This window comes from Chanodichthys erythropterus, chromosome 7 (assembly GCF_024489055.1).
Source record: "Chanodichthys erythropterus isolate Z2021 chromosome 7, ASM2448905v1, whole genome shotgun sequence".
Classification (NCBI taxonomy): Eukaryota; Metazoa; Chordata; class Actinopteri; order Cypriniformes; family Xenocyprididae; genus Chanodichthys; species Chanodichthys erythropterus.
Window position 1 is genome coordinate 7,844,704 of NC_090227.1, and position 19,049 is coordinate 7,863,752.

Consider the following 19,049-nt stretch of genomic DNA (forward strand, 5'->3'; position numbering starts at 1 on the left):
TAAAGAACTGCGTCATCCGCATAAAGCTGACAACTGGCCCCTGAGCAGCGCAGAGGTAAGTAATTTATAAAGAGACTGAACAGCAAAGGTCCAAGTATAGAGCCTTGTGGAATGCCCATTTTGATATTTGAAAATGCAGATATGTCTTGATCTATTTTAACACCCTGTGCTCTAGACTGGAGGTAAGAAGTAAACCACTCAACTGCCTCAGCAGAGAAATTAAAACCTAACATTTTAGATAAAAGTAAACTATGATTGACCGTATCAAAGGCCTTTTTAAGGTCAATAAAGACAGCTCCCACCACCTTGCCCTTATCCTTTTTAACATTTTCAATTAAACAACAGTTTGCCATTTCAGTTAAGTACCCTGGTCTGAATCCAAACTGCTGTGGCTCTGGCTTCTAAGTAGTCAATCAATTGTGCTGCTACAACTTTTTCGATAACTTTAGATAAAACTGGTAAAATTGATACAGGACGATAGGTACACACAGAGTCCTGACTTCCTGTTTTGAATACTGGGATGATTACTGCTTTTTTCCAAGAACTAGGGAATGTACAGGTTATTATGGATAGAATAACAAGATGTGACAAGAACATCTCTATATTTTTTAAGAAAACAACTATTCATATTATAAATGTCAGATTTGGAATTTTAAAGTTTATTTCTTGAATCTCTTTAATACAAAAACAATCTGCTGAAACAATTCTCGCAGAAGAAATTTGACTATCTACAGGTTGAAAGCTTTGTGTCAATTCTTCAACTGATTGTAAAAAAATATATGAATTAAATTCATTTGCCATAGTGGCACTAGTTATTGTATTGCCATTGATGATAAGTTCTGTGATCCTTTTATGTTTATTAGATTTGTTAGTCATATTATGTAGATGCTTCCATAGTAAATTACTGTTACCATTAGCAATTAGTTGAGTGTAATATGTAGCTTTTGCTTTGCGCAGCTCAAGTACAACTTTATTTCATAGGCTTTTATAATTCAAAAGATCACTATTAAGTTTTGAACGTAATGATATTTTAGAGCCAAATCTCGCTTTTTCATAAGTTTATGTATTTCATTATTAATCCAAGGTACAGTTGATTTTTCTTGTCTTGATTTTATTTGCTTTGTAAATGTATGTGTTAATCCTGTAATAGCTGTTGTCATGACATTACAGCACTCCTCTACATCATCTAGAGCCGTAATCTGTTCCCAGTTTATGTTATGAAATTCCCTTTCAAATTGTACAATTTTAGATTTTGGAATAATGCATTTTATTTTTTCACTGTCAGGTTGACCAAAACACTGCAAGCATTTTCTAGTCAATTTCCTAACAGTCAGGGTCATGTTATGGTCCGAAAGTCCTGTAATAAGATTATAAGTCCGTGTTATACGTTCAGGCTTGTTAGTAAATGTGAGGTCAATAAAGGTCTTAGTCTGTCTAGTTATCCTTGTAGGTCCTACAATCATTAGTTGATAGTTGAATTTTGTAAAAGATGCTTTTAAGTTTTTGTTTTTGTCTCTCTATAAGAGTCTAATTGTTTCACTACATGGCTTAATTCATCATAAAAAGTACTATGAGAAGATGGATTATAGAGGACAACAATATTAAAATACATAGTAGGTGATAAAGCTACATGCAAGGCTAGACATTCTAAGGGGGTGTTCAATTTAATTACATTACACTTAAATTTGTCTTTGATGTATATTAATACTCCTCCCCTCTTACCAATGTTTCTGTCCTTTCTAAAGCATTGATACCCAGCAATATTTAATATGGTAGTTGGTATATTACAGTGAAGCCAGGATTCTGTCAAACAGAGGTAATCTAATTTCAAGTTCAAAAGAAGTGCAGAGACCTGATATCGTCTGGAATGGCTTGAGGTTGAGTAAATGATGAGAGAATTTTCATTCTTGGGTGAACTATCCCTTTAAAGCTTATTTATATCATCCCATCATGACTTGGCAGCAAAAGTGTAGGTGACCAACTCAGTTGTGCATTTAAAGGGGACCTATTATGCAAAATTCACTTTTGCCTGGTGTAGGCATGTGACGGTATCAAATTTTCATGTTGCGATTAATTGATGAAGCTTTTATCACGGTATACGGTATTATCGCGATATTAAAATAAGTTGCAAAACCATTTTTGTCATAGTTTAACAGGTTTAAGAACTCTTTTTGTAATAAAACAAAAACAACTCTGACTGAAATTTTTAAACAGATTAAAATGCAAAAGAATTAGGCTATAAAGAACAACAGATAACACTTTACTCTATTTAATGCATTAACTAAGATTGAGCAATAGCTACATTTGTTACAGAAAGTGTTTTATTTTTGTTAATGTTAGTTTAGAAACACAACTGATCATTGTTAGTTTTATCTCAGGGCCATTAAATAAGTTATTTTGATTTTAGTAATGTTATTAAACAGTAACTAAGAAATTAACATTAATTAATAATAATTAATACTTTATAAGTATTTTTATTGTCAGTTTAGTGATAATGAATTAACATGTTAACTAATGAAGCTGTATGTTTTCAAAGTTTTACTGAACAATAACAAATAATCAGAACATTTCTAATCATTAGGGCATGTTGTAGTCCAGATTAAAATATAAAAATGTTTAGGTTTGAAAATAAATATCCTTTTAAGTCGTTTTTAAGTATTCAGTATTTGGTGCTGTGATGAACAACACTGAGATTACCAAAAAATGAATGAAATTACTTTGTTTGCACGGTTTCTGTGGTAACCGCTGCACGCTGCTGTTCCATCAGCGCCCTCTGCTGTCAGAGAGTGAACGCGCACTTTCATTCAGCTCGTCTCCTTCACTGGTTCCGCCATGTGCTTCTCGTGCACGTTGGGATTGTTTACATCGGAGCGCGTGTCCTTTTGACGCAGAATACAGCGGTGTTGTGCATTTTATACGATTGAAGGGTAAAGTATTCTTAATTGCCATTAAAAAATTAATAATTGGTAATAAATTATTATTTACGGTATTCTGAAGTGCCGAAGATTACAATATCGCGCATATTCATTATCACGATTTATCGCATTACCGAATATCGGCATAAGTCTAGCCTGGTGTTTGGACATACATGTGTGTTGGCAGTGTGTGTACACAACCACCCTATAATGATAAAAATCCACCCACTCCTTTTTTTTTTTTTTATCCCCATAAATCATAAGCAGTGTCTCAGAACAAGCCGTTTCCAGATCCCTGGCAGTGTGAGGTCACAAAAGCCACAGGCTCCGCCCACAGTGTTGACTGACACTGACGTTTGAACATAGACCCGCCCTGAGCGAGTTCACGGCGAGTCCTCCGTTGCTGCACTGTCTCCCAAGCGTTGTAGGTGTTCTGTAGATGGATGGATTAATCCACATAGCTCTCTTCATTTACTACCTAAATCTGAGCTGCTGAAAACGAGTTGGTTTTCTAGGAAAATGCTCCCTCAGTTCTGTCGAAATTAGTTTATGTCTGCGCGAATCATTTCACTCAGTGAACGAATTTCAATACAAAGGAACAATACAAAACAGAGACTGTGCTGAAATGTGCTACTCAAGGATATACAAGAAAAACTGTTTGTGATCCAGCTTAGTCTCCAGAGTGATACTATACGGCTGTAATGAAGGTGAGGGCACTTTATTACAGTTCATCTGAGTTTATTTACGGGTATAAAGTTTATTAAGCACCACCCGAAAGGCATAAGGTCTTTATATATTTGTTTACTGTTAGTTTTAACGAGAGTTTCTGTGTAATTCGCAATGTTTGTTGGTGATAATACAAGGATAAGAGAGAGAGAGTTTATGGATAATATTTTAATGCACATTTGCAGTGTTTTATTAAGCTCTTACAGTGATTTTCTAGTGTGAAAACAGACGCTTCATCTTTTGTGTTAAGTAAGTTACAATAAACATCATAAAACTCATCTGTATAGTTTTGGCCATCATTCGGACGGTACAACAGGCCTGTACTAATATAGTAGACTAAAAACAAGAAGACAGTATAAGTTATAGCCGTAACTGAACTAAACTATACCTGTTCTATCTCCATGCAGCATATATTCGCACAGTTTCTGACATTATAGCGCGTCCTGACTGACTCCTGTCACCAGAGAATCAGCTGGTGAAGCTCCGCCCTCTTAGGCTGAGCGCAGCAGCTCATTTGCATTTAAAGGGACCGCGCGAAAGGTTCGTTTTTGCTCAACCACTAAAAGTAGCAATTTTAACATGCTATAAAAAATTATCTGTGGGGTATTTTGAGCCAAAACTTCACATACACACTCTGGGAACATCAGAGACTAATTTTACATCTTGTTAAATAGGGCATAATAGGTCCCCTTTAAGTATGAACATTCATTCTATTCCAATACAGTGACTCTTTGGGGCCATTTACATGACACCAATTTCAACTAAAAGGGGCCAGAATGTGCAAAACTTAAAAAAAAAAAAAACGGTTTTCAAAGAGCACATTTTTGAAAACAATACCATTATTGTTTCCATGTAAACTACAGAAACGCAAATTTGTGAAACCTGTGAAGTCATGTGCATACGTATTATGTGTTCAGTCTATAGGCGCAAAGTTTTTCTCTAAAAAGTGACGTCGCCAACCACTGGCCTGGCATGATACAAGTTTTTAATCATTTTTCGCGGATCCATGTGAACGGGGATCGTTATGACTGTCTGTACGCAAAAAAACGCAAATTAAAAACTTTTCCATTTTTAGTACATTGTTGTCATATAAACATACCCTTTGACAATAACTTCATCTTTCCTCAGTTGCTGACAGTCGTAACTCTTTGTGTAAACCTAGGGCATGAGCTCAAAAACCAGTATCACAAGCCTCAGGCACTGAGGCCGTCAGCTAGAAATATTGTGATTTATATTGTTTGGCGCTTTATGAGAACGCCTTTCATGAGAGTCCTTTTGAATTTTATTTATGAGATAAATATTCATTGTTTACTCAGGTGACATTAGCGCTTGTGTATGAAAAATTGAACTGGAATCTCTTTAAAGAGTGGCAATCCTTCAGTGATTAATCAGCGGGAGCACGGCACCTGTATTTACTATGCAAAAGAAATCAATGGTCTATGAAATTCATACTTTAATTATTTGGTGAATAAATTGGTCTTGGGGAAATTCATTTGGACCATGAGGAAGTTTGTCTCTCTCTCTTTCTTTTCTCCTTTTCCACTGCGAGAAAGTCTGTGTGACTGCGATATAGCGACATAAGGCAAACAGCATGAGATCAGAGAAGTAATCCGCTCTCTCATATCTCCTGGATTTATATGGCATAATATGACTGCTTCAGAGTTACAGAAAAACACACATAATTTTGTTCTGTTGACAGCCTGTCTTTTGTCATTTGGTTTCTAGCTCAATGTGACATGATAAAGAATACTTCATTCCTCTGCATATCTATGCAGAATAAGAAATGTGCCCGAGTACTCGGAAGTGACAGTAATGATTGATCACAAACGTGCAATGATTGTGTGTCTTGACTTTTGTTTCGCAACTTCAGAACCACAATCTTTAATAATCTCATAATCTTAATCTTTAATATAGTGATTAGATACAGAGATATTGTGGGTGATGCATTCAAATGATGTAATATAATGGAAGAGAAAGCAAGGTCTTTAGGCAGTTTTTCATTTTAGTTTAACAGTCTGTGAAATTACAAACTTTAAAAAGAAAATTGTATGTTGAAATTTAACAAAAAAACAAACAAAAAAAATCCTGTTTTTAATTATCAGCTGTTTACACAAAATTATGGTAACAGGGTTGACATTTTAAAAATCACCCCCTACTGACTAATAAGATGAAAAGTTTGCTTCAAAATAATAAGATGAAGAGTTTGCTTTGTGGAATATGATAATAACATCAACATGACAGCATTTATTATTATTATTATTATTATTATTATTATTTATAGAACAAAAAAATATGGTGGTAACAGGGTTGACATAACCTTTGGGCACAACTTCAATACTTTTTTTTTTCAATACTTTTTAATTAATTATGTCAACTTATATATATATATATATATATATATATATATATATATATATATATATATATATATATATATATATATATATATATATATATATATATATATATATTTCTGAAGGATCATGACATTAGACTGAAGTTATGGCTGCTGTAAATTCAGCTTTCCCATCACAAGAATAAATTACATTTTAAAATATATTAAAATAGAAAATTATTCTTTTAAATTGTAATATTTCACAATTTTTACTGTATTTTTTAACAAATAAGAGACTTGGGTACCTCTAACACTGCTGGGTAGGATAAAAAAAAATAGTGTGGAAGAGATGTGTTTTCCAATTTATTGTGTTGAACCTGGTGTGGACACAAGGTTACTTACCTCATTATAATGCAGTTCAGTATAGTATGCAAACACAAAACCATATCTTTGTACATTTTTCGAACATGCAAGTTATGATTACCCTGAACCCTGTAGTCGAGAGCACTGAATTAATCCATATCACCTACACATCAGCTCCCAGACTCCCTCTCCTATGAGCCCTCGCTCTGACAAGGTCAGCGCACTACAATGCAGATTTAGACAGGAATTTCCTTAGGGACATGTGCGCTGTTCTTTCAGCTCATCTGCTTGCTCTCCTTCTTGCCCCAGCAGAGATCATCTACAGCTGGGTGTTCAATGAGCTCCCCTCGTTCGTGGCAGAGGACAGCCGGCGATTCATCTCGCAAGAAACGGGAAATCTGTATATCTCCAAGGTGCAGCCCTCGGACGTGGGCAGCTACGTGTGCCAAGTGAAGAACACTGTGACCAACGCCAGGGTCCTGAGCCCACCGACGCCCCTGACTCTCAAAACAGATGGTGAGATATTACACGCGATTCACACACACACACATGTTTGTTTTTGTGAATTGTGGGGACTTTCCATAGACTTCAATGCATTTTACACTGAACAAACTGTACATTCTATCCCCCTACCCTGCCCCTACCCCTAAACCTAACCCTCACAGGAAACTGTGCAAACTTTTACTTTTTCACAAAAACTCATTCTATATGATTTATAAACCCATTTACATTGTGGGGACCGCTGGCTGGTCCCCACGATGTAGGTGAACTCAGGTTTATATTACATCATGGGGACATTTGGTCCCCACAATGTAATATAAACAAAAGCACACACACACACACACACACACACACACACACACACACACACACACACACACACACACACACACACACACACACACACACACACACACACACACACACACACACACACACACACACACACACACACACATGCCTGCTCCCTAAACCCCCTTCACCTGCACAGCAGAACTAGGCTGGATGCCAAGCGGCCTCTCTAGGTGAACAAAATTGATGAATCAATACCATGACATGAAGTCTCTTTGCTAATAAATTAAATTGAGACATTATTTTACCATTTTAGCCCATGCCTTCAAAGAAAAAAAAAAAAAATGACTGTGCAGCTTCAGCTGGCACAAGGGGTGATATAAATGAAAACATAGGTCAGAATATTTTAAAGATTTTGTGAGATAGCACTATATATTATAACATATAGTACACATTTTACATGTAACCCAGTGATCTAGTATTCAGATGTGCTGTTACTTTTCAGGTGCAATCAGGTGTATAATTTTGGCCTTGTGCATAATAAAATAGGGGGTAAAATCAATGGACTTATATTGAAGTTTGGATCCGAGTCATATTCACAGACTATCATGGAAACTTGGGCTGGGCTGTTTTGATTTTAACCACCTATTACACTGTTGCAACTGCATAGCAGTGTGCTAGCTAAAAGTCCATAAATATTATTTAACTTTATTACTTTTGACTTTATTTTTTAAAATAACTTCGATTAAAAACAAATTTAGATGTAAATACTGAAAATACTGTTTCTGTATTTTCTACCTCAACATGCCATGTTTAATTCAATGTGTTATGTGGCATTTCTTTGTCATTATGTGTGACATTTACATTGTATATATGGTAACACTTTAGTTTAGGGTCCAATTCTCACTATTTACTAGTTGCGTTTTAGCGTGCATTTTACTATGATATTGGCTGTTTATTAAGAACATATTAATGCCTTATTCTGCATGACCATATTCTACATCCCTTAATCCTACCCAATACCTAAACTTAAAGGTGCAATAGGCGATTCTCTACAGAAACATTTTTTTTTTGTTATTCTGGTTGAAAGTCTCCTCATATCCTGATAGCAATCACTATGTTAAATGGTCTAAATGTTTTTTGTTTTTTTTTAAATGCATATCTTCTGTGTAAGTTGTAAGACCATAAAATGTTCATTCAATCATTTTATTTGGTCCGAATGAAATAATACCTGCCTGTCAACATATACCCTCACGCACCCTGTTCATGCAGACATCATATATCATCAGTTCATTTCATGCTATGCCGAGTTTATGTAGACCAGAGGTGTCCAAACTCGGTCCTCAAGGGTTGCTGTCCTGCAGCGTTTAGCTCCAACCAGCTCTAAAACACCTGCCTGGATGTTTCTTTGGGCAAATTCCAAACGGAAGGGAAATGGAGACTTTGGAGGGAGCAGAGCACTTGTGTGCCATTATGTCGCCGTTTGGAATAAACTTGGCAAAGGGAGCAATGAAAGACATGTAATTTCCTCATTATCTTCACTGGGATGTTCCCATGACAATGCAGCACGGTGTCAGCTGATTAGAAAATTGGAGAAAATTACAGAAAATTTCTTGTTATTGCTGTTAACATAGCTTCTGCAAATAAAGATACATTTTTATATACATTTTTAAAATATGTGTTATATGCCTATGTATGTGTGAGTATTTCTCTGTTCTCAACTTTAAAACTTGCTGTCTCATCTTTAGACACTGCATTACTTAACACATTTCTACCATATGAAACGTATTTAAACATAAAATGACAAAAATGTGTGAAATATGTCACCAAAAAAACAAAACAACATGAATTGCTTTGTTTGTAAGTTAACTCAAACTCTCCCGCCATCTGGCTTTAAAATGAATCACAAGTATTCGCTAGGTCACATGACATAAATAATAAAAAGACTTCCTAGAAGTGATCATCGCATATAGCCTTCACTAACAGCATTGTGGAAGGGCCCTTCGTGAAGGGGTTCACTTGTTCACTTTCATTTGGAACACTCCTACAAATGGTGTCCCCTTCTCGAAGTGCCCTTCAAGGGAGCAAAATGTCATTTGGAATTTGCCCTAGTTAGATCTTGATTAGCTGGTTTAGATGTGTTTAATTGTGGCTGGAGCTAAACTCTGCAGGACAACGGCCCTCCAGGACCGAGTTTGGACACCCCTGATGTAGACAGACGTTAGTCACGGAGCACCGCAAACAAACAACAGCCACATTTTACAGTTCCTACCTAATTAAAACAACAAGCTTACGTTGCATTCACACCATAACTACCGTGATTAAGAGTTGGCAACCTGTGATGTTCTAACCAAAGCTGTTCACATCCTTAGACTAAGAATTATGTGTTTATCAACACTGAAATTAATCTGCAGCAGTCAGGTTTACGTTCATTATTATTGTAATGCTATGTGCTTTGAGACATGAGGTAGTTTAATGCTGTCTCTTGTGATGCTTTGCCTTCATGCATTTTGGAGGAGGTGTGGCTTTGGAGATGCTCCGAAGGAAGGGTGGGATGTTATGATTTGAAAGCTAGCTTGCTAATGCTAGCTTTTCCGAAAATGTCCTATTGCACCTTTAACAACTACTATTAATAAGCAGCAATTAGGAGTTTATTAAAGCAAAAGTCATAGTTGTTAGTTAGTTAATAGTGAGGTTAATAGTGAGAATATATACAGTAAAATTTGTTTCAAAGTAAATTTTATACCAAATCATGTTCAGTGTACAGACAGACAGCATAGTAAAGATGCTAAATGTGCTGAGGCACAAGACAGCTGGACTTGTGAGATTTTTTTTGAAGCTCTGGATCACAATCCAGGAAAAAGTCCATCAATATCTCAGAAGGCTACAAATAATGAATGTGCCTGCAAATCAGGCTTGAAAGGAAATGTGGCAGTTTTTCAGCTGTTTGACAAGCCGGGTCAGTTGTCTACATTAATGCTTTAATGCCATGTGAAGCCGATTTAATGAGATGCCTGACTTATATATGTAGTTTATGTGTCTCATTCTCTGTTCTTCATTCTCGTTGCACGAAGGGCCTTTAGGGCCAAACGAAAGTGTCATGAATTCCAAACATCCACATTAAACAGAGAGCATGAGTGCTTTATCTTTTGCTTCAGAGCACTTTTTCCACAGACAATGCGTTCTGGTGAAACTGGCCATAGGGGAAATCATTTTCCAGCATAAAATTAACCGAATCAATGGTCCTCTTCCAGAATGGGCTGTAGCTGAGCTTTAATAGCAGATTCCCATGGGCCAAGCATGGGAGCCAAACACCCGACTGTCACTTCAGGCATTTTTCCATACCACACAGATCACCTGCCGTCGGTACACGTCAATGTCAGCCGCCCTGGAAACGCAATCCCAGAGCAGCCAGGCTAAAAGGACTACAGTGCCCTGAAAGCTTGTTTTTGCCTACGTTGCTTAATGTTGCACGTCCTTTGTGAGGGCGCCACGTCCCCTTCGGCATGCTCTTCGGCATTTGCATAACCTTGTTGTTGAGAAACGCTCCTCGGAGACATAACGCATCTAAGCGCATTAGCATACTAAATTGGATTTGCGCCTCTCGTTAGCACAGATTGCAAATGCAAGTAGCGTCACATTCTCCAGTCGCACTTGGAAGTGAAAGAAAGAGCAGAGACGGGTAGCTAAAGGCTAGAGAGGAAAAGAAAAGTCTCGAGAGATTTCTCAGAACCACAGGTGGTAGAGGCAGGATGAATTGCTTTGTGGCAGCTGCATTTGACAATTACCGTACAGTCAGGGTCTCGTAGAAGGCTGTGTGGAATGAGAGCCGGTTCAGCGAGAGGTTAGTCACCCGTAACACAAGCACGGATGATGGGAATCTTTATTCATTCCACGCCTGACGTACGCAGTGTTCGCTTGGCAGGCGTTGTGTGGGAAGCATCATGCGTTCGGCAGTTAAACGACTCGGCGGGCTGCGCCTAAAAGCCTGAAAATGATTTTGGCACCCGCGGCCAAGCTCAAACTGCCACACTTTCAACCGTTCTTCCAGTCCTCTGAAAGCTTACCAATCCACGGCCCGTAATTTGTGCTCTCTGCTGTGACAGGATGATAATTAACTGCACGAGAGGCTCCGTGCCGGAATGCGCAGGTGAAGCGCTTCACCTATGTCCTTCCCTTGGCTAAGACGCTCTTAATCAAAACTGCCCAACTGCATCTGCGCTCGACTGCACCTTCAGGGCAAGTCATGCATCTTCCCCACCCACTCCCTTTTGGAGAAACAGCAAAGGCAGCGGAGGCCTTCTGTACTTATGTGATGAATCGCACCTTAATAGATGCGACTCAGATGGAACAATAACTCTCACAGAGCTGGAGAGCCCACAAAACACTCGGTGGTGCTGGGATTACTCGTCCTTCCCGCTTGGCCTTGGACATTGAACGGGGCAGCATTTTTAAGTAGAGGGTCAAGCATTTCTGAGGCCTTCATCATTGTCATTCATTTATAGGAGAGACACATTTCAGTGTCCTTGGATTCGAAGAGCAAAAGTACAATTGTTGAGCTACAAATGTTGGGTCACGTTTTAAATAAGATTTTAAATGTCAACAAGAGTCTTGAAAAATGCATACTGATAGTGTTGATGTTTCATTTTCTAATAATGTCATGTGTACATGCTTTTCTAATCACAAAATGCATGCATGTTGTGCAAAATCCTTGTCTTGTTTTCAATCATGACTACTATGTTTACTGTGCCAGTGGATCTCAACCTTTTTGATTTAGGCCCCCAAACCTGAAAACTGATCAAATATTTTATAGCTTGGCAAAACTAGAAAGACGTATATTTGTTATAAAATAAACAAATAATAATAAATATCTTGAATTTTAGTTGTTTTAGCTTTTTTTTCCAACATGAACATATGAAAATATGTGTGTATTTTTACGTAAAGTGTGGTTCTACCACACATACATTTACTTACATTTTCATACACACAAAAATGTACAATATTGACATATTTATAACGTAAAAAACTTGACGTAACAGACAGTAGAACACCTGATTCTATTTATTTTATTTTTTTAAATTAACATATTTCATCCAGTAAAGTAAATTCAAAAAAATATACCTCAATAGCATAAAAAACAATCATGTACACTAACCTTCACATAAATCCGTAAGTATACCAGACTACATAAAAAAATACTATTACAAAAATTATTATTCAAAATATAAATGCACAACATTATCCAAAAACAGCCAAATTATATCAAACATCATAATGATTGTAAGGAATAAATACAACAAAATAGAAATACAAAACCACGAAAAATTTCCCAAACATGTTCTCTGTTTTGTCTTATTTAAGACAAAACAGATGACTTATTTAAGACAAAACAGATGACTCAAGATGACTTAAATTATTTTAAGTCATCTTGAGGCCCCCTTAGAAGCTTTTTAAGGCCCCATAGTGGGCCCTTGCCCCCTGGTTGATAAACCACTGCTGTATGTCGATGGAATGCCCAGAAATTAGAGTTTGCTGTAAAAATGGACCCTTCACCAGGAGTTTGATTGACAAACGATCTAACCAATCATAACCCCGAATCCGCCATTTTGTCTGACAAAGCAGTCAGGAGTTAGAAGATTAACCTCGGTGGACTTGAACTTGAAAAATGTTGTGTGTTTATGTCTTTCTGCGTTTGAAACAACATTCCTTCTCATGTTCATTCATGTTTATTTGGTGCTATAAATTAACTAGTAGGAAGAGATGATCGGTTCACGAGCCGCTTGAGCTGACGCAATACAGCGATCTGTCACAACACATAAAAGAGCCACAAAACAGTTTTTATTGTTCGAATTTCTTAACAAATTACACAACTTGAAAGCTGGGACTTTGTTTAATATCATAAGTAACCTGCTCTGTCTTGTCTGTCGACATGTTGTCAGTGTCCTCTTTGCTCCGCAATTTATTTTTCACTGTGTGTGGCATGACAGTGCCATGGCTTGTCGGACAAAGCAACAGTAACTAAGGGGGGCGTGTCTTTGCGAAGGGATGATTGATGAACAGAAATGAATAAACAGGTATTCCACTTTAGAATACAGCATCTCATTAGCTAAACACCTAATGTCAATCTTGATCACTATTGCCAAGTTCTTATATCAAGTAGATATGGCAGAATAATATATATTGTACATTTAAAGAATATAGTCCTTTATTCTTGTTTTTTTGTGAAAGAGTCAAGACAAGTACGTCTGTTTCTATTATTTTTCTATCTCAGACAAGCTGTCAGTGTCCATATGAGGGTAACACAAACATCTAGTGGTTTAGTAAGGGTCTAAACACATTATGTGGATTTTATATAAATGCCGTTGTCACTAGATGATATTTTCCTTGAGTTAATTTAGTTGTAGAATTCAGTTGTCACTCTTGTAAATAACCGTACATGATGTGATTGAGTGCTCAAAATGTGACTGGTGTAGCACTGTGGCAGTCATATTTAAATAAAGCCAGTGTCATTCTTTTTTAAACAGACCTCTTTTCTATGCAAATTAGGCTTAGTATAGCCACAAGTCACAAATGTTGCACTTAGGCTATGTTCAGACTGCCAGCAAAAATCGGATTTTTTGCATGCCCAGGGGTGCGTTTCCCAAACAACGATGTAACTCGCTGCTGAACTACCATAGTGCGATGCATCGTTGAACAAATCAACTAGCTAGTCACGACTGTTTCCCGAAACCCTATTGTCGCAAACTTGTCGGTCAACCACGTTGGTGAATGACGTCACGCAGGTGGTGGAGTAATAACTAAATTTAAATGAATCAGTTTGAGATTGATTTAATGCTAGCATTTCTGCTATAAATTACGGACATGGCATTAGATGACTAATTCTCATTTTCCTCAGTTATTTTGCTTTTATTTGCAGATTGAATCAAATGTTTCTGACGTACTAGAGCACGTACGCACATGTGCACTCTTCAAAAACGGTGCTTTAGCTCTCTTGACAAACTAAAATATATAAATGACATTTGTATATATATTCGAAATAAAAGATATACATTGTACTTAATGTCAGCTTGCTTATTTTGCTCAAGATACGATTTATTAAATCCACATGCCATAAAAACAAGAAACTATGCTTCTAACCACAGCTTGAGAGCTGTCGTTCCAACCACACAAGTCTGGGATGCAGTTTGCAAATGTTCTTTTGAACTATGCTTTCGGGAAACACCAAATCGCTGAACTATGTAAGTAACGACGGAACTTGCGATGTTAGTTGGCTAACGATGCTTTTGGGAAACGCACCCCAAGTCGGTTTTTGAAAGTCTGGACACGAAAATAAACACAAAATCAGATTTTTTTATTTTTTATTTTTTATTTATTTATTTTTTTTTTTATCTGATTCAAACCACGTTTGGAGGTGGTTTGAAATGCGGTTCCAATCAGAGTTTTACAGATGCATCTCAGTCTGGATACTCTGGCTGCTCAAATCAAATTTCAAATAGTTTTTTGTGTCACGATGATAATGTCAAAACTGATGATGGAAATGCCGGAAGCATTCATACGGTATTTAAACGAAATGTTCAAAGATTTTGGCAGTGTATAATAGTATAATAGTTAAGTTGCTGCAGGTAAATTATTGTTTTTGGCATTAAAAAGTTTGAAAACCCCTGCATTAGATTATTTACCAGTACACCATATACATGTTCTAGAAGCTCTATCCACATTAAGCAAGAAATCAGCATGACCTTAAATAACGGGCATTTCCCTCAAACTGCTGTTTCATTTCACATCATGATGTCACAGTTAACATTTATTGGGCCTTCAGGAATACCTTTTTAAAAAGGTCTTATGAGTTATGCCTCAGTGATGTGCTCAGACATTGAGTGGACATGTGCTAAGCATGTATATAAATGCTTCAATAGGTGCACTGTGGACTGCAGAATGAATCGTCACATGACACATCTCATAATTGTGATTTTAATGGGAAGTGAAATGATGTGATGACTCACATGATCATACATTCTAACCTTTCTTCAGTTACAAATGACGAGGGCCCTAACAGTCATTTGTTTCCAACACTGTCCACTTCTGTCTTGAAGGAGTTTTTTACTCACCCTCATGTTGTTGCAAACCCAAATTACTTTCAATATTTTATGGAACATAAAAATTTATCAGAATGTTCACACTGCTCTTTTCCATAAAATAAAAGTAAATGGTAGCCAGGGGCTGTCAAGCTTCAAAAACACCTAAATTCATCATAAAAGTAGCCTCTGTTATTCATGCACTATTCAAGTCTATTGCATGGCTTCAGGTGACTTAGAATACATAACGGAAAATATGTATGAACCACTTTTTGGCAACTTTATGCCACCTTTTGGCCAGTTTTCATTTTGATATGGAAAAGAGCAGTGTGAACATACCCATTTATAGACCTGTTTTATTAGGGGGGAAACTACATGAGAGTGAGTAAATGATGAAAACTTGATTTGCACCAGAATTAATCAGCATTTTTCAACAAATCGGCTGAGTGAATTATTCATAGAGACAATAGCTTGTTTTGTTCCTTAATGAATCAGTGTCATTCAGCATCAGAGTCAGATATCCCCTCTCCTTCTGCTATATAATAAAAACTGTGACAGATGAGTCTCTGAAGTGTGAAACATTCAACGATTATTTATATTCACACTACTTATTCTACAAAATGGCATAGAATAATGCATAAGTAAACACATTGGGAAACACATGTTGAAAACCTGAATGAATTAGCATTTTTGAACGAATTTATTGAATGGATGATTCAAAGGATTCACTTATTGGTTTTCACATACCAATGTAACCTGCAGAAAGATTCTCTGAAATATCCCCATGACTGATACACAGACTGACAAAGAGTTAAGAAATAGTGAAGGCTGCTTTTAAATGGTCATCAATGAAGAATGATGCGTTTTGCCCACAGAATGCTGTAGGCACAGCATCTACCAGGCCATCAGGGACTAACTGCCAAAACTAACCAGCCAATCTCTGACCCCTCGCCTACAGCTGTAATCTACAGCACATTTATAGCCTATTTTATGATAGCAGTTTTTTTCCCCAAACAACTTTTCAATTTCAATCTCAATCTCCTTACTTGTTACACATTTATGATTCCAAAGCAATCCCATGTATATAATGAATTTGCAATATTTCATTGGTTTATGCCGCAATGCATTTTCTGCGTATCCTATTTAGCGTCTAGAAGGGCTGAAATTGATATGACTGAATTCTAGGCCAGCTGTGCTGAAACAAATACGTGAGACCTTTTTGTGTTGCGATGCCTATTTTCAAATCACAATTTAATCCATTTATTAACATGGAATGAGGTAGTTTTGTGCAATGCAATTTTCCCTTTCTTTTGTTGTGCCATACAGAACAATCACCTGATGAAAGTCTGGGTATCCATCAGATGTTTAAAGCTTTTACATCCAACTGCTAATGAAAAACCCATTATCCCAATGCTGGGCTTCACATCTATTTTCTAATGACTAAACCAAAGCAAACGTGCAAATTGAAAGCTAAATGAGAGAGATTTACATACCTCCATGAGAAACCCTACATGGTGGTGCAAAAACTGTTTAGTTTGGGGATAGTTTGACAAAAAGTGTATTTTTTTTTCATGAGTAAGTCATTGAATCATTTATTCAACTCAGTTTATTCAACATTTATTCTTTTAACAACACTTATTCATTCAGGAATGAAAACCGACTAGCATTATGAGACTGTCATTGGATCATTCATACAACAGATTCATTAAAAAAAAAAAAGCCTGATTAATTCAGGTATGAATGAATAATGAATAATGTGACCTGTCTTTATAAGTGAGTCATTGAATTATTTATTCAACTAATTCATTTAGTAATGCTGATTCCTCTAGGCACGAAACAAGTGACTCTCTTTATGATTGAATCATGTGAATCATTTATTCAACTGATTTGTTCAAAAAAACTGATTCATTTAGGCACAAAACAAATAACGCAAATGCTGATTCAGGAAGTTTTGGACATCTTTTGAACTAGCAATAGCAGATCATGTATCCTGTAAAGTCTTTGGAACACTCCTTGGATTTTCTTACACTTTTATAAACTTGTAGACTGGAATGTTGTAAAAAATAATGAGTGCATGAGTGTGTAATGGTTCCGTATCAGCACAGTTGTGATATATCGCCATAACACATGCTTGCTTGTGTGATATTGCTTTAATATAGTAGATGATTTGCTATGGCCAGTTTTGTTTTGTTTTGTTTTGTTTTGTTTTGTTTTGTTTTGTTTTGTTTTGTTTTGTTTTGTTTTGTTTTGTTTTGTTTTGTTTTGTTTTGTTTTGTTTTGTTTTGTTTTGTTTGCAGGGGTCTTAAAAACATCAAAACAGCATTAAATGGATCTTGTTTCTGAACTGGATCCCTTTTTTCATAGTCTTTGGCATTCACTGAAGGTGGTCGAAACATGTTCTAGATTATGGCACAATTGCAATATTTGTTATATTCTTCAAAGTGCTAAAAGGAAAGAAATACTTTCTCATGTAAAATTCATACACCAGTTTCCCATTTAATAAGACTGATAATGATAATTAGGCCCCTGAATGGGAGTGTTTCCTTTCGTAATTGCAGACTTACTCAATGCCAGCTGACATATCTCTCAGCAAATGGATATAGATGGGCCCTCACAACATCCGCCTGAATAAACAAAGGATCTGTGCCCTCCGGCTATGACTGCAGAAGTGAAATGCAGCCATTCAAGATTCCACTGCATTCCACGGAATTCTGCTCATCAATTAGGCTCCAGCATGGTGCTCTATTTTGAGGACAAATTCTCTCGCCCCGTTTCCCAGTGGCCTCTGTAGTGTACTTGCAAAATAATTTAGTTTAGCAGCTTGTCATGCGAGCTACTGTGGAGAATTCCCTCTCTTTGTCACTGGCAGCTACTGGGTTTGCCTTACCGTGGCACCTGTTTGCTGTGATCCCTCGAGCTTTGTTGTGCTGAATTGTAAATCCAGGAGATTGTTTACTGTTGTACAATAGATGAAATTTATGAATGCATTATGAATCATGCTCATCCTTTAACCCTATAAAGCCTGACATATGAAATAATAGTCAGATTTTCAATAGTCAGATAATAGTCAGATAGATATATAATAGTCAATTTTTTTTTTATAAGATATATATAATTATGGCTCTTATATGATATAGGAGAATATGGAGTTCATTATTGAGGAGGAAAAAAAAAACATTTATTTTTATTCAGAGGCCCGAACTGAGCAAAAGTATTATTATTTGCTAAATATTTGGTGCAGTTGCTGATATTTATACAGCCAAAAATAAGATAAAATTCTAATAGCTTATGTAATTTAAATCTATGAGATTTCTATAATAGTACAGTAGACTATTTACATAAAATAAATATTTTGTTGTCAATCTATATTTGCCAATAACATTTCTTAGTAAGATGATATTTAAATGCTTAGTCTTATGTTCAAATATCTGTAGTTTTTATTGTGGGGAACAAAATATATAATGCAATGCAATAAAATGATGATTAAGAGACGAACAAATAAATGTTCCTCAAAAGCCTGATGTATTATAATTGATAGTCATGTTTTAACATTTTTCCTAAGAATCATGTATGAATAATCAGGATTTATTTTTTTTTTTTTGTTCTTTTCAGTCCAGAAAGTGTTGAACTATTACTACCGATATAAAATGTGAAGAGTTTGGTTCCAAAACGCTATAAATCTCTGAGTTTTTGGTTTCAGAACAGCTGAATTGAGTTAGTTCAATCGACTCTGAGTAGGTTGACTCGGAGTTAAGCACGTGCACCACGACTATGAAAAGCCATTATCAATGGAGCTCCAATACCACGATTCGCCATGGCAACAGCACGTGACAAAATGACGTC

At 36.4% G+C, this 19,049-nt stretch overlaps 1 protein-coding gene across 1 annotated transcript in view; it reads left to right on the forward strand.

Annotated features, from left to right (window-relative positions):
• cntn5 (contactin 5) overlaps positions 1-19,049 on the forward strand; it is a 204,115-nt gene that overhangs the window by 63,162 nt on the left and 121,904 nt on the right. The window contains exon 5 of the mRNA XM_067388973.1: positions 6,652-6,855. Coding sequence (XP_067245074.1) covers positions 6,652-6,855 — 204 coding nt within the window. The remainder of the gene's footprint in view (positions 1-6,651; positions 6,856-19,049) is intronic.